The sequence below is a fragment of the Malaya genurostris genome, chromosome 2 (genome assembly GCF_030247185.1).
Source record: "Malaya genurostris strain Urasoe2022 chromosome 2, Malgen_1.1, whole genome shotgun sequence".
Lineage (NCBI taxonomy): Eukaryota > Metazoa > Arthropoda > Insecta > Diptera > Culicidae > Malaya > Malaya genurostris.
In genome coordinates, this window is record NC_080571.1 from 74,628,609 (window position 1) to 74,655,361 (window position 26,753).

The following is a 26,753-nucleotide window of genomic DNA, read 5'->3' on the forward strand; positions in this document are numbered from 1 at the left end:
CGAGGTTATCTCAATACCAGACTCTTCCCACTGTTCTGTCTCATACATCCAACTCTCCTTGGTCGGAAGATAATAGAAAGGTACGGCTTTGATATTACATGGCACAGTGATCCAGACCTAATCTGGATCAGGTGTCGATTTTTACCAACTACCATCGGTGATCTAACCAGCGAACACACTGTAAATGGGAATCAATTTGTACATCGGTTTCAGTTAAACCTAGATCGTACATTGCATAACCAAATTAATTGCAATTATGAATTCGATTAATATCCGATCGATTTCATATGACAGTTTGAAAAGTCATTCATTTCTTAACATCCTGATTTTGGTTGTTTCTTTTTCCTGATCATAATCGAATTTATAACTCGTAGACGCAATACATATAAATACATCTGTAAGCGCCAACCATCGGTAGCAGCTTAGTTAGCAAGTTTTAATCGTCTCTGATCTAATCGCAACCCGGTCAGTCGATCGGTTCGATGGTGCAATGTGGGAAATTAAATTGCCCCTAATTACGGTTTCACTGTTTAGTCACTTCCGAATCGAGGTGTGCTGTAAAATTCCCCTGACGGTACCATAGCTCTACCCGAAGACTGGATGGGGAGGGGATGTTGAAGCAATGTTGAACATCCGCAGCCAGCACCAATAACTCCGATGCATGTAAGTCACCTTTCATTAGAGTGTGCCTACGGGTGCCAACAGACAGAGTAGCCCCCGCCCGATAGAAAGTGTCCAGTGTTTTCCAGTAAATGCCGTTTAATTATTTTCCCATCAGAAAACGATTTTTTTTTATATCTAATAGGCATCGACACAAACACGAACACCAGTGAGTGACGGCGGTGGTGGGCGCTGACTAGTGAAAAGCAAACATCCGAGACCACGGTTACCTCACGTGTGGGAGATATGCAACGAATTGAGCCACAAGTGAAAGAAGTATCGTTCGTATCTGAAACTGATTTGCATAAATAATTAGCATTGCCAATTAGTTTGTGCTCAATTCGTTATAAGAAGGGCGGTGGTAGGCACCAAGAACTACGGCCGCATGCGTTAACACAGTAATCGAATAATTGTTTTGATTTAGAAAGTGATATTTCATAGTGTCTGGTTAGGAAAATTTTCTGCGTGATTTGTGTTAGGAGAATGGGAGCAGCAACCTGGTTTATTTTATTTTCGAAACGATACTCGATAAAAATGGTACACCGAAAATATTCAACAACTTTTGAACCGTCTGAATCTAACGTTAAGTTTACAGTAGTTCCAGTCATGTCGTCAAAACAATAAATTTTTCGTGAAAAAATATTGCCACTTTTAATCAAAATTTCTATTAAAACAGTGTCTCTTGTGATAAAGGATGTGATTAGAGATGGCCGATACGCTCGCAAATGGTGCAAAAGTAAAAAGTTTTTCTCACTAAGAAAGAGTCAATAAATGTTTGTTCTCTGTTCATTTCAATAGAAATGGAAGTAACCAAATTCTTTGAGAATGTATTCAAATTAACTAATATGTTACTTCATTGCCAATTCGTAGTTCGACGTTCTGGAGAACGTTAGAGTGATGGACTTATCGAAATAGGCAACGAAGTTCCTGATCAGGCAGGTGCACAGTTCGAAAAAATATTGTAATTTTACATATTATAAGATGCAAATCAATGGAGCGCCGTATTTCACACAAATTTGTATTCAAGAATATGTAAGATCGTGTGGTTTGAAAATTACATGGCTTGAATGCGAATAACAAAAGATCGATAGCAACAGCGCGACTTGAACCGAGAAATATCAGATCACAAACACATCGGTTGATCGACTGAACAACTGAAGCACATATGTGTTCGTTGAATAATTGATACATTCAAACCCATACAGCGATAACAGTTCGGCTGAAAAGTTCGTATCGTTTATTAGAAACACACATTTTTTTGCCAAAATTCGTTTTTATTATTCAACATAATTGCCATCAGAGGCAATACAGCGATTATAGCGATCTTCCAACTTTTCGATACCATTTTTGTAGTACGATTTGTCCTTTGCCTCAAAATAGGCCTCAGTTTCAGCGATTACCTCTTCATTGCTTCTAAATTTTTTACCAGCGAGCATTCTCTTAAGGTCTGAGAACAGGAAAAAGTCACTGGGGGCCAAATCTGGAGAATACGGTGGATGAGGGAGCAATTCGAAGCCCAATTCGTTCAATTTCAGCATGGTTTTCATCGACTTGTAACACGGTGCAGTGTCTTGATGAAACAAAACTTTTTTCTTTTTCAAATGAGGCCGTTTTTTTGAAATTTCGTCCTTCAAACGCTCTAATAACGCTATATAATAGTCACTGTTGATGGTTTTTCCCTTTTCAAGGTAGTCGATGAAAATTATACCATGCGAATCCCAAAATACAGACGCCATAACCTTACCGGCCGATTGTTGAGTCTTTCCACGCTTTGGGTTCGGTTCATCGCGTGCAGTCCACTCAGCTGACTGTCGATTGGACTCCGGAGTGAAGTGATGGAGCCATGTTTCGTCCATCGTTATATATCGACGAAAAAAATCGGTTTTATTTCGATATAACAGCTCCAAACACTGCTCAGAATCATCAATTCGTTGTTGTTTTTGATCGATTGTGAGCTCACGCGGCACCCATTTTGCACAAAGCTTTCTCATATCCAAATATTCGTGAATAATATGTCCCACACGTTCCTTTGATATCTTTAGGGTGTCAGCTATCTCGATCAACTTCACTCTACGGTCATTGAAAATCATTTTGTGGATTTTTTTCTCGTTTTCTTCGGTAACAGCCTCTTTTGGACGTCCACTGCGTTCATCGTCTTCGGTGCTCATATGACCAGTACGAAATATTGCAAACCACTTACGAATTGTTGCTTCGCCCGGTACAGAGTCTGGATAACACTCATCAAGCCATTTTTTGGTATCGGCGGCACTTTTTTTCATCAAAAAGTAGTGTTTCATCAACACACGAAATTCCTTTTTTTCCATTTTTTTCACAATAACAAAAGTAGCTTCACTCAAAATGCAATATCTCACAAACTAATAATCAGACAGCTGTCAAATTTATACACGTATCTTTTGAAGGTTGGTACTAACTGAAAATGGTATGTAGAATTATGTCACCTGTAAAATTCATTATTTTTTTCTGTGTGGTTATATTCATTGCACTTCATTCGCCGCTTTTGGAACAGTCAAGAACGCGATATACACGAAAGAGCTCCCATTCACAAGGAAGCAAGAAAGGATCACCTCTTCTTTGGTTTGATTCAGCGTCCCGCCACTAGGCTCGGAACGTGTTGGAGTGATAGAAAACCAATCGGGTCAATAATATATGAACCCATTAAATTCACCGAAACTTATGTGATTCAAATATGTCTCCATTTTCTCGGAGAAAGATGAACCGATTTTCACAAAGTTAAATTCAAATGAAAGGTATTGTGATCCCAAAAGCTGCTATTGAATATGGCTCTGATCCAACTTCCGGTTTCGGAATTACAGCGAGATAAGTGGAAATATTTATTTACTAAAGTATTTTCTCACAAGTGACTTTGAAAAAGGAGCAAATTACTGATAAATTCCTCTAATTCGCAGATCTTCATCGTTCATGCTTTCAAAATTTCACAACACGAAAGTGTAACAAAATTACTCCAGATTTGATTTCCCAATAACTTTTTGTCTGTTTGAGTATTTTCTTTAATTCTTTCACGAAACGAATGGAAGTAGGTGTAAGATTGTTTTTAATAACACGTTTAAATGGTGAAAAAATAGATCCAAACACGAAACATAAAAATCAACCAAATCTATAAATAGAACCTGTTGCACGTTTGCTAGCTTCGGTCTATGATAATTCATGTCATCTACGTCAAGACAGTGGAACAGTTCGCGTTTACATCTCATCCAAGTCAGTCGATAAAACAAAGCCGCTTACGTTCGGGACAGAAAAAAACAAGTACAGTATTGTGTAGTGAACAATAGAACGACCTCGAAAATGAGTGAACCAAACGAACAAAAGCTACCGCCGACACGAAAGAATACAATTGTTGTTGATTTCAGGCAGTGCAAAATTCGACCTTCGATACGAGAACTTGAAGGTTTGCTTAAGGAGCAAATGCGTCTTGACATTAAACGTGTGCATTTACTTCAATGCAATAAGACAAATAATGTTTTTTACATCCAGTTTTATAAAGAGTGCACTATGTGGAGCACGAAAACATTAAGTACAACATTCCAGTATATATGGAAGATAGTGCTATAGAAGTGCATGTCTATGATCTTCCCTCAAGTGTCATCGATCATTATATTCGCAAAACTATGCCCCAATACGGAGAGATTCTCTCTATCGAAAAAGAAAAGTGTAAGAATTTTTTCCCCGGTATTCTAAATGGTGTACGTTTATTACGCATACACTTGAAGAGGCCTATACCTTCTTATGTGATTTTCGGTCAAGATACAAGAATTCCGTGCAAATCACTTGTTAACTATGACAATCAGATGGCCACATGTCAATATTGCCAAAAAGCTGTTCACTACGGTAAGCCATGTGATAAACTGGACAAGGAGACGACCACACCAAAGGACAACGGTGCTTCCTTCACACCAACCCTAAGCAACCCCAGTACACCTGTGACAGTCACCAACAACAGTGAAGCATCCTCTTCAACGAAACCATCCAACGTATCCCCTATATAACAAAGTACACCAGCTGCAGTAAACAGCTTACCATCTAACCAATTAGCAACTGCAGACAATGTACAACAAAGCGCATCTCCAGCAAATAGCAACGAAATCAACAACAATACCACCGATGCGGCAATGGATGACGAGACGAACCACGAACTAAGTGCCCCTCAATCCTCGCAGGAGGGGAATGGAAGCTCCTCTCCCCCTAAAAAAAGGGTGACAACGAGATCCAACTAAAAAAAAACAATTATTTAAAAGATCGGCTCAATCGGCCACGTAAAGCTTGTACGCAAATAGTCCTGAATAAAAATATCTTTTAAATAAAAAAAACAGTGGAACTACATCCGGCATTATTCAACTGGTGCTTCAGCCAATGGCGAATATAAGGGCTCCGTTCCTCAAGCCTAAACGCAGAAAAATAACAACTAGTTATTCTGTGAACATATCTGCTATTGGACGTTCGCAGTGTGAGTTTCGTTTCAAACAAGAACGATTTCATCATCCAGCTGCTGGTCGTTAGCATTGGAGAAAAATCAAACGAAAAGTGGACAACGATGGGGAAAATTATACAAAATCAGCCATTCTAATGGCTCTAAATGTTATCTAAAGAACTTTTCAGATTACTTCTTCGCAAATCGAAGGTGAAAATCATCAGTTTAGTGCAAATCTAGAAAAATTTGCACCATTGGGTGCATCGCGTTTGAGAAAATTGTTCCGAACACTGTTTATTATTGTAGAAAATTCCACAATTTACGCCTTCTGAATGCCAGAAATGAGTCCCATACAGCATTTTGGTAGTCAATAATAAATATGCAAATCCGAAAGGTAATAATCGACATCAACATTCTATATGGTACTATTTTTGCAGTCGGTTCAAGTGGCCCAATCATGAAAAAGCTACGAAGGAAAACGTAAAAAGAAAGCTCTTACTCAAAATTGATTCAGTTTGGAATCAACCGGCACTGTAAGTAGTTTGAGCGATTGCGTCATCCTGCTGCTGGTCGTTTGCATTGTAGAAACAAACAACGATGTGAAACGTTATACAGCCCTTCTAATAACTAAATGTTATCTAATGTTATATAAAGAACTATTAAGATTACTTCTTTGCAAATCGAAGGTTAAAATCATCGGCTTAGTGCAAATCTAGAATAACTTGATTAGCTTTGTGCTAATTAAAATAACATTAGTACCAAGCGTGCATAAATAAAGCTAGTATTTGACCGCATCGCGCTTGAGAAAATTATTCCGAACAGTGTTACAGTGTTTATAATTGTAGAAAATTCCACAATTTAGGCCCTGTGAATGCCAGAAATGAGGCCATACAGCATTTTTGTAATTTCTTTCAATGAAATATGCAAATCCGAAATGTAATAAAAGATATCAAAATTCGATATGTTACTATTTTTGCAGCCATTCGGACCGCCCATTTATGAAAAAGCTACGAAGGAAAACGTAAAAAAGGAAGCTCTTAATGAATATTGATTCAATTTGGAATCAACCGGCACTGTAGTTTGAGCGATTACGTCATCCTGCTGCTGTTCGTTTCCATTGTAGAAAAAAACAACGTTGGGGAACGTTATACAAACCAAAATCAGCCCTTCTAATGACTCTAAATGTTATCTAAAGAACTATTAAGATTACTTCTTTGCAAATCGAAGGTAAATATTATCAGCTAAGTGCGAATCTAGAATAATTTGATTAGCTTTGTGCTAATTAAAACAAAATTAGTACCAAGCGAGTATAGATAAAGCTAGTAATTAAATAACAAATTCTGAATGCCAGAAATAAGTCCCGTACAGTATTTTGATAGTTTCTTTCCCTGAAATATTAAGATGTATGAGATGTTTGAATATATGTGCGATGACTTGTGTTACACTTATTTTTATGTAATGATTTCTTCTAGGTCGAGGCTCAAACTTACAAATGACTTGAAATGGCGCCCTACTGCCTGGAATACAAACGTAATAAACAGTAACCAAATAGTAATTTCCAAGATACCAAAGCCACTAACGGTTCTTTTAAGGACCCCAAAATTAACGTAAACAACTTATTTAGAAAACTGTTTTAAGCTACCGCTCCAATTCCTAGAATACAAACGTAATATTCCGAAATCGAATGGTCTTTTTCAGGACTAAGAACTCTTAAATGGTCAAACGATATCGAATCAGTTAATATCTATACACATCTTGAATGTAGTACTACATCAATCTTGCGGCTATGTCTCTGACATTATTTATTCCAAGTTTTTCTTCTGTTTTGCGCGCCTCAAAGACAATCATATTCTATTGCATTGATCAACTCGTAACTCAGGAATCGGGAATCAGATCCAAATCAAAGCTAGCAGAACCCACAGATCGCCTGCCACACTGAATATTTCTTTGCAAGTTTTACGATCTTCGTCTTCCGGAACTTCTCCGGAACATCAAGGCGGGATTTGCCAACGAAAATCTCCAGCCATCCGCTTTAATCTCGTCTTCCATTACGATGCTTTTCGGTTGGCCCCAACAATTCCTTCCATACCTTGATGGCATGAAGTTCAGTCCGATCGATTTATTGTCTACTGGACGACGACAGACGATAAAATTGACCTTCTTGCACACGTCTCAAGTTGAAAGGTTCGAATTGCGCTTGAAGTAATCCCTCACCTTCCTTGCAGTTGCGCCCAGATTAAGGTAGCACTTCGTGCTTGGAAGACTTTTCGATAATCATTTGACAGATCGCAACGGAATTTTACACATATAAACATCACAATAAAAACCATTTTCAATCCACCTAGTGGTGTAATGATGCCTATCTCATACTACTTATATTTTCAATAACATCACTGGCAGATTCTATCAAGATTTTTTTTTAAACTTGAATAAAATCAAAACTTTTTTCGGTATAAACTACCATCACTTTTCCATTTGTGAACAGTTATGTTAAGTTAATAAAGATGTGTCAACCCTGCACGCTATACAAAATTGAACAAAGCACGCTGTGTGCTAGGAGTGTGCATTTTCTTCTTCTTTCTTACCAGCACGTACCGATGCGCACCGATTTTGCATCATTTTGTATGACAGTTTGAAAGTTTTGATACTAATTACCCTATAATTTTGGAACCGAAAATCAGATCTAGATAAAATTGCACCGTATCTTTTAAGACAATAAGAGCTTTAATTTGAATCATGATTGGTGAAAATCGGTTTAATTGTTACTGAAATATCGAAGTGAGTTCCATTTTTTGGAGCTTTTCTTAACTATTACCGGTACTTTCGGAAGCAGAATTTGGGGACTGGTAGTAAATCAACTTTGATTTATATATTTACTAACTAACAAGGTCTGCCAACTAGATGAATTTACCATAAGTTTTATAAAAATATGCACCTCGTTTCGCCATTGCTTGTGAAAAAATACTCATAAAATTGAAAATTTTTGCTAATCGCACTGTTATACCGGAACCGGAAGTCGGATCTGAATCAACCTTCAGGTTACTTTTTGAATAATTTCAAGATCTTCCATTTGCATCTTACTTTGTGAAAATCGGTTGAGAAATTTCCGAGAAAATTGAGTGTGCATTTTCTCATATATTTGCATATTTTGCCATGTAATTCCGGAATCGGAAGCCGGATAAACATTAAATTCAATAGCGATCTATTGGACCATAAAACCTATCGTTGGAATATAAGCTTGTGAAAATCGGTCACGCCATCTCTGAGAAATGTGCGTGACATTTTTTTTTTCATTGTTTTGTGTATATCACCCTGTAATTTACATATACATACACACGCAGACGTTTGCTAAGTTCGTCGAGCTGAGTCGAATGGCACATGAAATTCGGCCTCGGTACAAAAGTTGTTTTTTACAGTGATTGTATAGCCTTTCGATATGAGAAAGGCAAAAATACTCATGAAATTAAATATTTTCGCTTATCGCACTGTAATACCGGAACCAGTAGTCAGATGTGGATCAACTTTTCGGGGACTTTTTAGTGGCATTTCAAGAACTTTCATTTGCTTCTTAGTTTACGAAAATCGGTTAAGAAATTTTGCGCATTTTTTCATATATTAGCACATATTTCCTTGTAATTCCTAAACCGGAACTCGAATCCAAATGAAATTCAAGAATTTTGTATGATGCTAGAGCTTTCATTTGTATCCAAGTTTGTGAAAATTGGTTCCGCCATCTCTGCGAAAACTGAGTGACATTATTTGTCACATACTCACATACACACACAGAGTTCTGAAAATAATTTCAGTTTTAGATTTTAGTATAAGAATTAAAGTTTAAAGCTTAGTTCCAGAATACAGGTTCGGAGTTTAAACTAAGACTAAGTGCTGGTTCGTGTATTTATAATCGCGTGTCTACTGGCTGGCCTTGTCGTGTTTTGGAGCTGTGTCTATCACAAGGCTTAGGATGGTGAAATGGTAGGGCGTATACACGGAATGAAAAATCATATTTTCTGTTAAGTTTGTCATCCGTTTGGCTTTTCCAATATATGTTTCCACTCAGTCAGGTTAAATTACACAAATTTCATATGAAAATTTTTCGAAAAGCAAGAGCCGTTCAACTACATTTCAAAATCGTTAGATTGTAACATGTTTACACTTGTGGTAAGGAGGTTAATGGCGCAGCCCGTTAATTCATATTGTATATAACAGAAAAACTACAAATAACATAATTTTTATAATTTTATTGGAAAACATAACAGTTCACTTATTTAAATCGTTTAGAATTCGAAGTTTCAGCATCTGAACTTCTCAGTTTTCTGGTCATTTCTTCTAGAGAAGAGACATGAAACGTCATTACCCCTAGCCCTATAACTCACACAAATGCAATAAAGCAGAGAACGACACAAACATCTCTATATAAATCATATTCCAGTATGACGAATGTGTTTTGTCTCTTCTATCCATGAAAAACGTGTCGTCAACAAATTTATCCTCCCTGGTCAAACTCACTTCTAAAACTATATAAACGTGAAAAAAGGTCTACCTTAAAGAAACTCACAAAGCTTCCTTCTCTTCAACAAAGATCACATTATGTGTTTATTAATAACCGTTATCAACGACTGATTAAAGCGCTCTACTATAACCACCAACGCAACTTCCAGAACAATATTAAAGATAATCCCAAACGTTTTTGGAACTATATCAACGATCAGAGGAATGAATCGGGATTATCAACTCATATGTTTTTTGGTGAATTGGATGCTTCGACCACTTCTGGTGTTTGTAACCTATTCCGCAGCTACTTTAGCAGTGTTTTCTCCAAGGAAACTTTGTCTACACGCAGGATATTCTCTTGGCCACCAGCAATGTTCCACTCCGTTCATCGTTTGGCCCTCATCCTACGATTACGACTACTGTCGTTAACAATGCATTTTTGAAACTGAAATCATCATTAAGTTCCGGCCCTGAAGGTATTCCATCATGTACCTTTGACAAAACTGTTCAACCTATCTCTCCAGCTTGGAGTTTTCCCCGAATCTTGGAAAAACTTTTACGTTTTTCCCGTTTATAAGAAAGACGATAAATCCCTTATTTCAAACTATCGAGGAATTGTCGTATTATGTTCAGTTTTAAAACTATTTGAAATAATAATCCTAGACTTGAAAAAATCACAACAGCTCCAGTTACATATCTGATACTCAACACGGTTTCATGCCTAAACGATCTACATCTACAAATCTTGTTCTATATACATCATATATCATTCGATCTATGTATGCGCATCATCAAGTTGATGCCATCTATACAGATTTCACTGCTGCATTTGACAAGATTAACCATTAAATTGCAATTGCAAAACTCGACTGGCTTGAATTTAGCGACCCCTTTCTCAATTGGATTGAATCATATCTGACTGGTCGTAGTATGACCGTGAAAATTGGCGACTGCGTTACTCCATCATTCATCGTGAGCTCTGGCGTTCCTCAGGGAAGCCATCTAGGACCATTCATATTTCTGCTATATCTAAATGATCTGAATTTCGCACTGCAATGTATGAAGGTATCATTCGCCGACGATTTCAAGCTGTTTCATCTCATCAAAGATCTGAAAGACTCAAATTTCTTGCAGTCACAGCTGGATGTATTTTCCAACTGGTGCAACGTCAACAGAATGGTCCTGAACGCCTCCAAATGCTTCGTTATCTCCTTCTCTCGTAAACGAACCACGATCACGTATTATTACACTATTTCGCAAAAGATCACATAGAATATACCCTCTCTAAGGCATTCAAGTTGCTAGGTTTCATCTTTCGCATCTCAAAAAATTTGAATAACATATACTGCCTGAAATCGTTATACTGCGCTCTAGTTCGCTCTACTCTGGAGTGTGCTGTTGTTGTTTGGTCACCATATTATCAAACTGATAAGCTGCGTATTGAAACTGTCCAGCGCAAGTTCATTCGTTTTGCTTTGCGTCGCCTGCCCTGGAGAGATCCATTGAATCTTCCGGGCTACGAAAATCGAAGTAGGCTCATACACCTAGATTTGCTATCTGTCCGCCGTGATACACTGAAAGCTGTTTTCGTCGCGGACCTTATCGAATCTCGAAATAATTGTGAAGATCTCCTACAACATCTAAGTTTTAACATTCAGTGGCGTAATTTGCGGTTCAATCCCTTTCTCAGAATTCCTCGTGCTAGAACTAACTATGGCTCCGAATCTTTTCCCGTTAGTTTTATTAAGATAATTAGATGATATCAATAGTTGTTAGTTAGCTTTGTAGTTTAAAGAAGGGTAATTTAAGATTTCGTTATGTATCATTTGGACAAATGTTATCTGTTGATACAAAAGATGAGAAGGTTTTATGCCTGCTGGAGAAGGAGAACAAAAATTTCTACAAAACAAAAATAGCTACTTCTACATACAAGATAAACAATGCTATTGTTCAGCAATGTTATAGCTAGTAGTATCCTTTACATTTTTCTCGTTTACTATGATTAGAACAAAAAAAGTTATAATCAAACTTCCATATTTTTCGATCGCAACAACACACAAACGTATATGCTCTCGTGGGGTATATTTGTACCCCACAGCAACTTCAGACAGTCGTATCTCAGCCGGTTAAGTAAAATAAAAATAATGTATCATTGGATTCTTAGTGTCAGTAGGATCCATAGTACTAGCCATGCAATGAATCTGTACACTTAGAATCGGCCGCGAAGTCTGTTGAAACAGAAAGGATAAATTCCAAAAAAGGAATGTAATACCAATACTTTGCATTTTGATATTTAGCCATATTATTAAGTGCTGAAACGCGTGTAAATTTACACGCCTGTTTGAAATGCTGGGTATGTTTAACACATACTTGAATCATTCTTGTAAAATTCAGTCATTTTATGAATTACGTTCATGTGAATTCAGTCATATGTAGACTTTCGTCACCAATAAATTTCATCAGATTTGCTGTGCAGAATGAAGAAACCGGTACACAAAATAGTTGAAAGTGGTCGGAGATTTAGGAAAAATTAGATTTATGGAAATGAAATGTGCTAGCCAAACCTATTTCATATGATTAAATTTTTCATGACAAAAACTGCTCTCACTTTTCAAATATGGCTCGTAGGCTATCAAAGCTGTGGAAGAGAGTTTCTATTCAATTGTCGGTACAATAATCTAAAGTTACATTCTGTCAATCAAAATAAATCACATCGATCGTAACACTAGATCCCGAGGCCAAGCGGTTCCAGGGGATCACCCGATACTCATTAATTAAGTACCCTCTTTGCGGATAGCATTTCTCAGTCGGAGTGGCGGGGTTTGAACTGAATTTAATTTGACCACCTTCACGGATATTCAATCCATTTATGGTGGCAACAACCCTGGTGCGAAATCTCCCACGATTTACCGGTGAAACGGATGTCATTTTAAACGATCAAAACCTCAAACCACGTGCCCTCGGTTCAACGTGATTGAACCTTTTAATTTTCCATTGCTGCATCAGTCAGAGAAATTTCACTCGCCATAGGTTCAATGTACCAATAAAATCACTTCAACAATATGCACAAATGTATTGGAGCCGTCGAGAAACGAGGAAGAATATTAAGTGAAGCGAAATCCACTCTCTCGAAGGGTGATATAATTTGTTGGTCGATTATCGGATTTTCGTGATCGATCAACGACACTATCGACATAAAATGCAATGCGTCAAAATCGCAATGTTTCGATTTTTTCCGCAACCACAGAGAAAGAATCAACACGCTTTCTTCCTCCCCGAACGCGCGCGTGCAAAAACTTCGTCAATCGAGTCCGGCACGGGCAGATACCGTTTCACGATCGAGCTACTCCAGAACAAATAACAATTTGTACGTTGCCACTAGAACCGAATCGTGATTCGAATGCTGTTACTGCTGCTGGTCGCGGCACTTGCAGAAGCCAAGTAACGCTTCTACGGCAATTTGCAGCCGAGAACCGTTCGGTAAACAAACGGCGCTTTTATTTGGTCAACAACATGCAAATCATTTTGTGCGAAACTTCTGTTTATCTCTTTGGCAACTTACCTCTTGCGATTGCTGAGCGGAATTTTTAGCAGTCTTTTTCTCCTTCCTGGAACCTCCTGCCTTCTGCAGCGCTAAAATCTCCTTCCGCAGATGGCCAATGTTGCGGTCTTTGGATTTTAGCTCCTCCAGCTAAGATGAAAAGATAAAAAAAAGAAAAAGAAAACAAAACTATCAAAAAGCCGTCGATTTGATACCGTTTCAATTGCACACTATATTCGATGCGATCGCATCATCAGTGGGTTACTGGATCGGAACCCGTTTGACAATTTGATGACAGGTGCTAAACGGTCGATCGTTGGAAGAAAGCAAGCCATACAATTCAATCGAAACGAACTGGTTGTGCTGCTGGAGTATCACATGAAAAACATGGAGGTTTTTTTGCTAGATATAGGTAATAGATTAAAAATCACATTCGCTTTTGTTGATTTTTTTATACAGCACTGTAATAAACACAGGAAAAAATAATAAAATATACACGATAAGTGAAACAACGATGATACCTGAAGAACATCGCTCGAGTCAAAAACTTGATTAACCCCTTAACGCTCAAGGGAAATATGTTTCCCTTCTATAAAAATCGTTATAGATTCTTCAATTACTATTAAATCGATGCTTTTTTACTGAATGTGAAAGAAAACTTATTTCCAATGAGACAAATGTGTTTCTGAACGAATAAATAAAAATAAATATCAATCTTTATTACACTAAAAAAGTTTGTGCAAAATGAAGTATAGAAAATAGAACACATAATGAATTTGTTATGTGCAACGTCCACAAGTACATGAAATCGTTTCGTAGAATGCCATAACTAACTATTCATTATTATTTATTATTATTAATTATTATGATAACCAAAGAGATTAAAGAAATAAATCAAATTACGATATAATAAACCCAACTCTTCTTTTATTAATTTCTAAGAATCATAGGGGAAAATATTTGCCATGAAATCGTAGGAAACTTATGCACCCTACTATGTTTTTCTGGTGATATTCTCTTAATTTACACCCCTAATAGCTAAGATATTGTCTTCTACTGACATATTTCGTCCTGCACATCTTATGGTCGTGAAAGGGTTAAAAGCCTTCTTCGATATAAAACGCTGCTATTTTTTAATTCAATTTTGTTCTCCAAATATTCACATGAAAAGTGCGGTTGGTCTATGTTGAACTGCTGAGTGGTGTGGCGATGTGATGATAGATCTACGGAAATCTTTCAAGGGTGTGCGAGCTCAAATTGCATCAAGTTCAAATGGCTATAGCTTTTTACCCATTGGATATTTTCAGTCAGAATTTGAGTGAAATTAGTTCAATATGAAATGTTTACATGTATGTAAGTGCAGTAGTAGTTTTGCAATCGTTGCAAAGTCGTAGGCATCTTGAAATCCGGATCTCTCTCATCGTTTCCCCGTAGGAAACTGAGCATTGCACAATCTACGGTTTCTCGAACATTTAACTGTTGATTGAAAGCCGAAAAGTGTCCCAGATGATCCCAAAACCGCATTATCTCATTATGGATGACGAGAGGTATGCGAAAGCAGACCTTTAACAGCTACTGATGTCCCCGAAAATGTTAAAAAGTAGGAGATGTTAAAGTTTACCAAAAAAAATCATGATTCAGCAAGCAACTTGCTCATGTAGAAAGCATACTCCGTTTGTGACAACCGGTACGATCAATAGGCATATGCACATAAAGGAATGCCTCCAAAAGCGTCTATTTATACTGTCATACAACGGCCCTACGCATTTCCGGTAGAATGTAGCCTCGTGCATTATTCGAAGTATGTTTCTTACCTCTTTTCATAGATATAAAAAATAGGTATAGAATTCGCTCCAACTTTCCAACCGATTCTGCTCGACGAACTGAGCAAATGTCCGCGCGTGTGTGTGTGTGTGTGTGTGTGTGTGTGTGTGTGTGTGTGTGTGTGTGTGTGTGGGTCTGTATGTATGCTGTCTACCAATAGGTCGAGGTCTCAGAGATGGCTGGACCGTTTTTGATCAAAATAGTCACAAATGAAAGGTCTCCCCGTCACCCTGAACGCTATTGAATGGTTTTGAGATCGGATGTTTACTTTTTGAGTTATACGAAGTTTTGTGTCAAAATTTTCTGTATCTGTATCTGTCACCAAGGATGGCTTTTATCGTATCAAAGAACGCTCACTGGTAACTCTTCACTCGATTGAATCAGTGCCATCAAAGAGAGACGGATATCATCGCAGCAACAAAAACCCGGCATGGCTCATTTAACATAGAATTGACACCAGTGCAAGAGCGCATTTCTCTCGATGACATTTCTGAGAATCAAAGGATAGCACGCTGCTGTGGGGATCCTTTCTGAAGCAACAAACAGTCGCTTATTCTCGTTTCACGATCCGATTCTATACAGGCAGTTGATAATTGCTATAGAATCACTTTACTATTGCCGCTTATTCTAACTATGTGCATATAACCTTTGTATAAGTTGTGTCTATGAAGATGTCTGTGAATGCTCCACACAAGTGTTTTGAAATATTGCAATCTAGTATGAGAATCATCAAGTTGAATCATCGATTCGATTTTCTGCGATAATTGTCAACTTGCGATTCTCTCTTGGGAAATTCCACACAGCAACGATCATTATCAGACTGTAATTTTTTTGAGGGGGTGAAATACTCAGAGTATGAAGTGGAGCGAAGAAATGTAGCAAAATTCTCTCACGGTTCATGCATTGAGAGATTCGAGTTCTTGTAGCATCTTCTACCGTATTGAAAATGTTGTATACAATATATATATATATAGCAATATAGCAGTTTCTGTCAAATTTTCGGCAATCGCCAACACTGTCTGTCATACTTGACCTTGAAAACAGAATATGTTTTCAGATTTAGATTCCGCACGGTAATAGCTATCCAACAAGCCATATATGTTGAAAATCCGTTCATTGTTAACGGAAATATCGATATTTTTGTGTAAGCGACTTTCCCCCTATTCCAGCAGTTTTGAGCGCTGTATGACAAAGAAAAGCTTGGTAGCAACATGAAACATGGTTTCTTATACTGTAACATACAATTGTTTCTAAGTACCAAAAAGACCAGATGATGGCAGCATTTTCAAGTTGAAAGTAATTCCATAATTATATTTATTTAAACTATCAGGTGTACGACTTTGCTTCCGCCGTTTTCCGATAGGTGGCTGTACCGGCTGAGGCTGTTCAAAATACATGGATGATAATGCCTTTCAAATGAGTGTGTACAGTGCCTAACGAATTGTCATCGCCGTTTCAGTGACAGTTGTTCTTGTTTTCGTATTATTCACACTCGAAAATGTCAGTTTATGTGCCCAATTCTCGCCATTTGCGGGAAGTTTTACTTTTCTGTTACAATTCGAAAAAAATGCAGCTGAAGCGAATCGAATGCTCTCAGAAACTTTCGGTGATGCTGCTCTGAGTAAAAGAACGTGTCGGGAGTAGTTTCAACGTATTAAAAATGGTGATTTCGATGTCGAAGACAAACATGGTGGTGAAAGAGAAAAAACCTTCAAAGATGAACAACTAGAAGCATTGCTTGATGAAGATTCGCGCCAAACCCAAGAAGAGCTTGCCGAATCGTTGGGAGTGAGTCAGCAAGCCATTTCAAAACGTCTCAAGGCCCTGGGCATGATTCAGAAAGACGGAAACTGGGTGCCGTACGAGTTGAAACCGAGGGACATCGAGCGCCGTCTATTTGTATGTGAGCAACTGCTTCAAAGACAAAATCGTAAGGGGTTTTTACATCGAATCGTAACCGGTGATGAAAAGCGGGTTCGATACGATAATCCTAAACGCAGAAAATCATGGGGAAAGCCCGGGCATGCTACTTCGTCGAAGGTAAAACCGAATATTCACGGTGCCAAGGTTATGATTTGTATTTGGTGGGTTCAGCTCGGTGTGATTTACTACGAGCTCTTTAAACCGGGTGAAACCATCACAGAAGATCGTTACCGAACGCAACTGATGCGCCTGAGTCGCGCGCTAAAAGAAAAGCGCGCCACAATATCAAGAGCGACATGACAAAGTCATCCTCCAACACGACAATGCTCGGCCTCACGTCGAAAAAGTGGTCAAAAAGTACCTGGAAACGCTGAAATGGGAAGTCTTGCCCCACCCGCCGTATTCCCCAGATGTCACCCCTTCTGACTTCCACCTATTCCGTTCGATGTCACACGGCCTGGCAGATCAACATTTTCAATCCTTTGAAGAGTTGAAAAATGGATTGCTTCATGGATAGCGTCAAAAGAGGACTCCTTTTTCGAGCCGGGATTCGAAAATTGCCGGAAAGATAGGAGAAAGTTGTCGCTAGCGACGGACAACACTTTTAATAATACATCCGTAAGCACATTTTGCAAGCTTTAAATTTTGGAAGAAAAAAAACGGCAGAAGCAAAGTTGTACACCTGATACTTACAGCAATAAATGCTGGAAGAACATAACACCCATACACCATTCGAGTCAGTTCGTCGAGATCAGCAAATGAGTGTGTGACAAATAATTTCATTCAGTTCCTCAGAGATGGTTGAACCGTTTTCCACAAACTCAGATTCATATGAAAAGTCGTATGCTCCCAAACAAGGTTCCGGAATTACGTTTGGATCCGACTTCTGATTGCGGAACCACAGGATGATATGTGTAAAAACGAAATTGAAATAATCCAACTCATTTTGCTCGTAGATGGCTGAACCGATCTAAGATTCAAATGAAATCTAAAAATCATCTAAGATTCAAATGAAAGGTCTTAAGATCCTATAAAACATCTTGCTTTTCAGTCAGATCCAACTTCCGGTTTCGGGGTTACAGGGTTATTGGTATAAAAATGTCTATTTCACATAAATTAATCAGGCTTATCGGGTTTGCAGATTTGGATAGTCGATAACCAAATAAACTTGTTTCAGTTTTAGTGAGAGTTTTCGATTCGGACGGTATTCAAAAATTTATTTTGCGCTACGATTTCTTAAAGATGTCTACACTGATGTTTAAACATTTTGAATCAAATGTGAACTATACAGCTTCTCAGGTGAAATTCACTGACTTCGGCAACACCGATTTTCGAATTCCGGTTCCTGTATCGAATTGTTTTTCTGAGCTCAATCATTTTCTAGACTGGAGACAAATCGAATTTTGTACACAAAAATCCAAATTAAAAGACTTATGGTACCATACCAAATAGGTGAGTTTTATCCGATTCCGGCTTCGGGTTCTGGAATTACAGGGTGATGAGTTTTTAAAATTCTAATCGATCCCGAAAAGCTTTAAAGTTGGACTCAAAACTATTGCCATTTTTTCGTCATATGGCTCTGGAAGTACCTTAAATTACCGTAAACGCTAAAGTGGAATTTACTTCGACATATCATGGAATGTTTGATCGATTGTCACACTTTTAGATTCAAATTTGATCCGATTTGCAATTTCGACATTACAGAGTAATGAGTGATTAAAATCTCAAATTGCCGCTTAAAACGACGGTCATTAAATAATGTCATGAAAACTGAAACACCGAAGAATATTTATTCAAAAAACACATGCGGATTGTGAATAAAGCACGTTTTTTGTGCCGAGAGCATATTCTAATTTTAATTAAATATTTACTTAAATCTAGCATAATTTCATTAATAATGGTGATGTCGCATTTGCTTAAGGGGCGGGTAGGGTCTAACACTTTTGAAAAATCTTTTTTTTCTATTTTCTGATAGTAAAACAGGATTTCTGCTTCAATTGACTAAAAAACTTGACAAAACATTCATTATAACAAAATACTAAAGAAAAAATATGGCTTTTTGAGAATGTTATAGCCTACGTGCTCCCTTGAGTAATAAATTGTTTCCTTCGATTTTATAGACAATAAACTTTAAACGCGTTTTTCTCGAAAGCAGGTTTTGAAAGTCCGTGTCCATCGTCATTCAAAAACTACTGCACCAATTTTTTCAAATTTTGCACACACTTTCTACATATAAAAAACCAGACCCCAACGTTTTCCTTTTCGTTGTTTGTTACTAAGGGGAGGTTTTACAGCTACAAAATGGCCGATTTTTCGTGAAAAATCGTACTTTTGTATTTAAACAATTACCAAAAATTTAAAAAATTAAAAAAAAATCAAACAGAAACGTTGGAGTCTAGAAAAACTTCTACTCTAACTGTGCTGCTTTGATTTGTTCACTTCTGATTAGTCTGCGCTGAGATACAGTGGACACCGTTGTTCGAATGATGCTTTTTGTTATACAAAATATTTGAATTTAATTTGTTAAACGATAGTTCTGAAAAAAAATCGCAAAAATCATGATTTTTTTTTCATCATTTAGACCCTACCAAAAACCTCTAAATAACTAAGATTTGTTGACGACCAGAATGCCGTCACTCAGTCACTGACACACTGATGAATCGAAGGCGAAACGTAAAAAGTGAAAATAACCATATAAGCATCTTTCAAACGTGTTTGAGATTCTCGAGTTCAGACATTGTCGAGAAATTGCACTGAAAAACACTACGTTTTGTTGGTAAAGTCATAAATGAGATTACATCTCCCGAACCGGGAATGTTTTACATAATTTTCTAAACTTGATCAGAGATCACATTACAGCTTTAAAAAAAACCCTAAGTTGATCTAAATTCGAGATCTTCGAGAAGTTTGTACCAATGAGAAAATTGCTGTTAATCGATTACGTCACTTATGCCATTATATCTCCGGGATCGGAACTGACAGTCATTTGATCTTCAAACTTAATCAGTGGCCCAATGTAAAACAAGCCTAAGCCAAAGATTGTTGAAGTCGGTTCAGCCATCTCCGAGAAAATTGAGTGGTAGAAAAGCAACGAGTTTAGTCGGTTACGTCACTTATACCATCATATCCCAAAACCAGCTTCCAAATGAGCATAAGCTTGTTAAAATCGGTTCAGTCATCACTGAGATAATTGAGCGATAAAAAAAAAACAACGCCCAATGCCGTCTCTTATCCCATTATATCTTCGGAGAAGACAGCCATTTGATCTTCGAACTTGATCAACAACACAATAGTTGCTTTCAAACAAGCTTCAGCTTGCCAAAATCGGTTCAGCCATCTCTGAGAAAATTGATACTGCGCAACAGTAGTTTTAAATCGAGCCTGAGCTTGTTGAGCTCGGTTCAGTCATCTTCGACAGAAATTAAGAGGAAATAAACAACGCGTTTTGTCGGTTACGTCACTAATACCATCATATGTCTGGAACCGGAAGTCACAGCCATTTGCTATTCGAACTTGATCAGACAGCATAAGCATGATGAAATCAGTTCAGCCATCTTCGAGAAAATTTAATGGTGAAACATTTCGTTGAAAGGTGCACACACAGACATTTTCCGATCTTGTCGAGCTGAGTTGAATGGTATAAAAAGCTATGAGTCTCCGAGGCTCCATTCGAAAGCCGATTTTTCCAGGATTTCTATTACCGTTCTATAGAGAAAGGCGAAAATGGAATAAAAATGGATAAATTTGATTCTGCTACGGAATACCAGGAAACTATTTTGTCCGGAGACCAAAACCTGTTTGGAATCGCTGGTCAGTACGTCATTTTGGTTGATTCTGCCAAGGTTAAGAATTTGGATCCAGAACTCTGATCCCGAATTCAGTTCCAGAGCTGTCTGTTTAGAGCCAGTTCCCGAATCCAGGTCCCGAATTCAGTTCCGAATTCTTTTTTTTTCTGAACCTAGACTTTGGAATTGACTTTTGGAAAGGAATTTCCGAACTAAAATTTTGTTAGAAAATTAAGTTTCAAATTAGGGGACGGGTATAGCGTGATGGGTAAGTCAATGCCTTTCACGCAGTCCACCTGGGTTCGATTCCCAACCCCGCAAATAGGGTCAGAAAGTTTTTCTGACCCGAAGAGGCGAATGACTTTAAGGTTAAAACCACCATAAAAAAAGTTTCAAATTTTCTGTCCTGCATTAAAGCTCCCAGTTCAGTTTGATGCTCTGTCATTCGCTAGGAAAATCATTTCCTAGATTAATCGAAAGAAGCCCATATTTTTTATCAAATTTGAACCGCAATTGTTCATGGAAAATAATACTGAAATATCTTCAATGGTTAGAACCCCCTAACACCCCCCCCCCTCCTGCGCACGGGCCTGATTTAGGCATATCTTCAAAATATAGATTCAAGATTTTGGTTTGTTTTTTTAGCCTGATCAACAACCTACTGCTCAACTTACCCACAATCGTTCTTATAAACGTATCCAGTCAAATCAAACTAATTATACAATTCTACCTGTGTGCTGAATAACAACCTTAGCTTAGTCATCCTTTGTACAGAACATTCCAGTCCCGAAGCTTCGAAAACCAAAACGGCTAACCCTGCCACGGGTGCAGAGGCGTGGGAAGTTCCCTAAGGCTAAATTTGGCATGCATCACAACGATGATGATGCTGATGATGATGATGATGGTCGAGAACGCAATTCATCCATTTCAGAAGGCATCAGATCGTTACGAATATACCACAAGAAGAACTGTAATTTGTATTCCGACTGGGTGCAACCAAAGTTGAATCCTTCCACCATTCATCTTTGCCAGACGGAATATCGCCTGACTGACGGTCATCAGCAGACGCGCCTCGGGTCGGGAGGCAGTGCGAACATGATAATACTTCGAATTAGTTGAATGTTGGCACGGATTTGGGTTGCTTGGTTTTTGCTTCCTAAGTGCGATTAGTATTCAAACTTAAATATTATCCTCCAAGAATCGCCTATTGAAAACTTTGAAAAGAGAAAAAATAAGTTGTAGAAGCTTATTATTTTGACCCTGTTGAGTTGTCATTGTCTGACAACTAAAATCTGACAAATGTCTAGTTTCCCACAAATCAAAACACGTGCCACTGGAACTTATGCGACGGTTCTGTGCGTATTAGAAATGAACCGTACTGCCTCAAGGGATAGTGTGGAATTACCTGTTGGGCAAGTCACTGACCATTTATGCTTATCTTGGGATTTCGCTCGAGGAAAAATATGTCAAAAGTAATGTAATAATACCCGAAGAAGAACGTTTGCAAATTGAACGCTGGGAAACTGAAGAAGTCAGTTTCATTCAAGCAATTTCCAAGCTCAAGGCACGCAACCTCAAAATGAAAAAGTATCGAATTATTTATTTGTAGTTTCTCTTAGGTACCCAAACCAATTGCGGGCAAACCTTATTGTGAAGGAAAATTCTTTTAACGTGAATATGACTTACTTTTGTACAGGGTGATTTTTTGAAATGCAGTGTGTCAGTTTCATTGGTATTCATGTCAATCCTGTTATACGTCTGACATTTGCATTCCACCAATCTTCAGTTTATCTGCATAAAAAATAACGTATTATGGATTTAGAACTTTAAAACGACTCTTCGGTATAGCTTCACAATAAAGTACTTGGCCATAGTATCTTCCATAACTAATCCCATCAACCGAGATTTCAGAGTAAATATATAAACAAAAACAAACCAATTTTAACTCTTAGGACCTCGGTGGAAAATTTTGCATCATGAACGACGACACGAAATCACCAGGTTTATCAAATCGTCACTAAAACTGCGGGAAACAAATTACCATCGGAGAATTACTTACCAGTCGTTGAATTTCGCTTCTGGCAGACTTAGTCAGTTGAGTCAATCGCAGTTCGTACAGGTCCCTTTGCACTCGCATGTCAGAAGCTTTCCGCCGTTCAGCCTCTGAGGAAATCTAAGGAAGAACAAAAAAACATTTATGTAGTAATGCCCTTTAATGTATCTAGTTTGTATCTGTTTACAAAATCATTTATCAAGTATCGAATCAAAATCAACTTACTGCTTTGAATAAAGTGAAAATTGAGACCAATTCTCATTAAACTGTGGAACACTCTTTCAAATTCTCCAAAAAACATAGGCACTATGTCTAAACAATTCTTTCCCACGATTTAATGTTTTGTTTAGATATATAACTTCCAAAGTCTTGAACTTTGTTTTACTGTTAAAGACTGTCCCAGAAAGTATGGACGCAACCAAAAACCACTGCCATTTCGCAATGGTTCAGAATCTGTCAATTTTTATGGCTGCGTCCTGTTGTTTACACTCTTCTCTAACCGCTTGTGCAGTTGTTTATTCGTTTTAATTAGTTTGTTTCGAAATGCGTGGACTTTCAGTAGAACAACGTCAAAAAATTGTGTACAAATGGTGCACAGAACGCGGACTGTCACTGAGAAAGATAACAAAAATGGAAGGAGTAAGTGAAAAAGCCGTGCGAAAAGCAATCAAGAAGTTCGAAAAAAAGGTCCTGCTAACCCTCAGTTGGATAAACGTATACTGAAGGTGTTCGAGCAAAAGAAGGAGGTTTCAGTTCGGGATGTGGCCAAAAAGTGGGCACTTCGAAGTCAAATGTTCTTCGTGCTAAAGAACGTTTGAATTTTCGAACCTATAAGAAGCAGAAACAACCAAAACGTAGTCCGAAATAAGAAGCATCGATCAGGCCGAGGGTTCGAAAGCTGTACAATACGATTCTTGCTGGAAATTTGAACTGCATAATCATGGACGACGAAACCTACGTGAAACTCGATTACAAATCCTTGCCGGGACCACAATATTATACGGTGCAATAAGGGCAAGTGTTAAACCAGTCCGAGACATCGATTGGAGTCGAAAAATTTGGTAAGAAAGCTATGGTCAGGCAAGCAATTTGTAGCTGCGGTAAGATTTCGAAACCCTTCATCACCACTGCTTCAATGAACAGCGAAATATACATCGAGGAATGTTTACAAAAACGACTTCTACCCATGATTCGAAGCCACAAGGATCCTGTTGTCTTCTGGTCAGATCTTGCTTCTTACCACTACTCGAAATCAACGGTAGAATGGTATAATACCAAAAATGTCACTTTCGTCCCAAAAGACATGAATTCACCAAATTGCCCAGAACTTCGACCAATTGAGGAATACTGGGCATTAACGAAGGCACATCTTAGGAAACATGTCTCGGCAGCCGAAACCATTCAACAGTTCGAAAAAGATTGGAAAAAAGTGTCAAAACTTGTCGCCAAGAAGTCTGTACGCAATTTAATGAGGAACGTTCGCAAGAAGGTGCACCAGCTAGTCTACAATGGCTAAGTAGCAAATGTTGTTGTAGTCTAATATTATCAGTATATCGAATAAAATTTGAATATCTAACACTTGTGAATTATTTACAGCGAAATCAAAGCGCGTCCATACTTTCTGGGACAGTCTTTATCAGTACGAGCGTTTTTACTTATGTATTTTGCCTAATAACGAAAACACTCTTCTTAAGGTAACCCCAAAAACACGATTTTTGAACGCGTCAGAAGCTTCTTCACAGGAGTATTGAATCGCTCTCCACGCAGTTTATGCTTCACGGGAACAAATAAAAGTTGTTAGGTGACAAGTCAGGACTATACGGCGGGTGGCCTATCAATTCGACGTTTTGGGTGTTCAAATATTCGGTTGTTTGAGTCGATGTGTGAGAACTTGCATTGTCGTGATGAAGAATGATTTTGCGTCTTGCGTTTGTTTTCCTTATTTAAGGGCTGAGGCCAGTAGGTCGCGTAAAACCACGTGGCTCGCTGTGCGTACACTGAGGTCTTTTTTTTATGCGGTCTTTTTTTATGCGTTTTTTTTACGCGACTTTTTTTATGCGAATTTTCAGAGTTATGCGAAGTTTCAGAGTTATGCGGTTTTTTATGCGAATTTTCAGAGTTATGCGGTTTACCCTTCTGCGGTCTTTTTTTATGCGAAGTCTCAGAGTTATGCGGTTTTTTTTATGCGAATTTTCAGAGTTATGCGGTTTTTTTTTATGCGGTACGTAAATTCGCATAAAAAAAGACTTCAGTGTATTACATTTCTCCATGCTCTCTCGCAAATGTGCAAAATGACTCTCGATGTGGCCGAGTGGCTAAGAAAGTTTTGACATTTTCGGTTACAAGTTTGACTAAATCACATAAAATCCAATAAAGCTACCGCTTGTTTGGCAGCCTTGGTGAGCCGATTTTATTTCTCTCTCATGTTTCGTTGCGTTACCAGGGAACTGAAATGGCGCCGACATAGATATCGACTTACCTTCACAAAAATAACATTCACTTCATTTTTATCGCGACAACATATATGTTTTTATGAACTAATCGCATCTAAATTAAATTATCTAAACAGGCGAGATATTCAATGAACAAGTTGAAAGACGGCGTTTTCAGCTATGCAAGTCTTCCTTCAGAAAAAAGACTTTCCCGACCGCTAAAGTCAAACAATCATTCTGAAATTTTCACAGAATAATCTAAACTAATTTTCTAAGAAATTGTCAGTTGTTTTTTTTTATATTCGTCACCGTTTCTGAGAAAATCAGATTTGAAGCGTGAAAATAGCCCTCTAAAACGCCCTAAAACCAGGCCTTCCGAATGCTCATGCGTGCAAAAATGCGACAGCGAGAGCGCACCGAAAATGTGTGTGTCGCATATTTATCCTGTGAGCGTGAGCACCGACTCAAAGAGCAAACCAAAAGCAAGTAAGAGACGCGTAGCGGGCACATAGAAACGGGATGTGCTGCTTGAAATTTCAGAGCATCGCATTTTCTTCTGCGCGCGACTCGTGCGCTTTGGTCTCAAGAGACAGCGCACGAGATTTTTTATGAGCGCAGCTTGTGTGCTATGTGAGCCACAGTAAAAGCTGCTGTTATTATTATTTGTTCGTGCCTAGAGCGGTTCGTGCGACTTGTGTCCTATCCTAAAGGAAGAGATGAAGAGGATGAAAATAACGTACAAACCACTCGTAGATCGCATGAAGCGAGCGCGCCGCGCTATCTCATGCGACGAAAGCGCTTGAGCCTCGCTCTTGGCAGAATGCGATGAGATTATACAGGGTGATTTTTTAAGAGCTTGAGAACTTTTTTAAGCTGGCCTGAATAAAAAATTTTTTATGCAAAAAAAAAAAAACTTTTTTAAACAATAAAACGCATAAAATTTGCAAAATCTCATCGGTTCTTTATTTTAAACGTTAGATTGGTACATGACATTTACTTTTTGAAGATAATTTCATTTAAATGTTGACCACGGCTGCGTCTTAGGTGGTCCATTCGGAAAATCCGCTTTTTTATCGACAAATTTTGTTCAGCGATGAGGCTCATTTCTGGTTGAATGGCTACGTAAATAAGCAAAATTGCCGCATTTGGAGTGAAGAGCAACCAGAAGCCGTTCAAGAACTGCCCATGCATCCCGAAAAATGCACTGTTTGGTGTGGTTTGTACGCTGGTGGAATCATTGGACCGTATTTTTTCAAAGATGCTGTTGGACGCAACGTTACAGTGAATGGCGATCGCTATCGTTCGATGCTAACAAACTTTTTGTTGCCAAAAATGGAAGAACTGAACTTGGTTGACATGTGGTTTCAACAAGATGGCGCTACATGCCACACAGCTCGCGATTCTATGGCCATTTTGAGGGAAAACTTCGGAGAACAATTCATCTCAAGAAATGGACCGGTAAGTTGGCCACCAAGATCATGCGATTTGACGCCTTTAGACTATTTTTTGTGGGGCTACGTCAAGTCTAAAGTCTACAGAAATAAGCCAGTAACTATTCCAGCTTTGGAAGACAACATTTCCGAAGAAATTCGGG

General features: G+C 38.2%; 1 protein-coding gene across 4 annotated transcripts in view; it reads right to left on the reverse strand.

Annotated features, from left to right (window-relative positions):
- Positions 1–26,753, reverse strand: part of LOC131431882 (nucleoprotein TPR) — a 408,135-nt gene that overhangs the window by 330,932 nt on the left and 50,450 nt on the right. For all 4 annotated transcript variants that reach the window (XR_009229752.1, XR_009229753.1, XR_009229751.1 and 1 more), the window contains exons 4-5: positions 22,734–22,847; positions 13,164–13,292 (exon numbers count right to left, since the gene is read on the reverse strand). Coding sequence is in view for 1 of the 4 variants with exons in the window: in XM_058597827.1 (XP_058453810.1) it covers positions 13,164–13,292; positions 22,734–22,847 (243 nt within the window). In the remaining 3 variants the exon portion in view is untranslated. The remainder of the gene's footprint in view (positions 1–13,163; positions 13,293–22,733; positions 22,848–26,753) is intronic.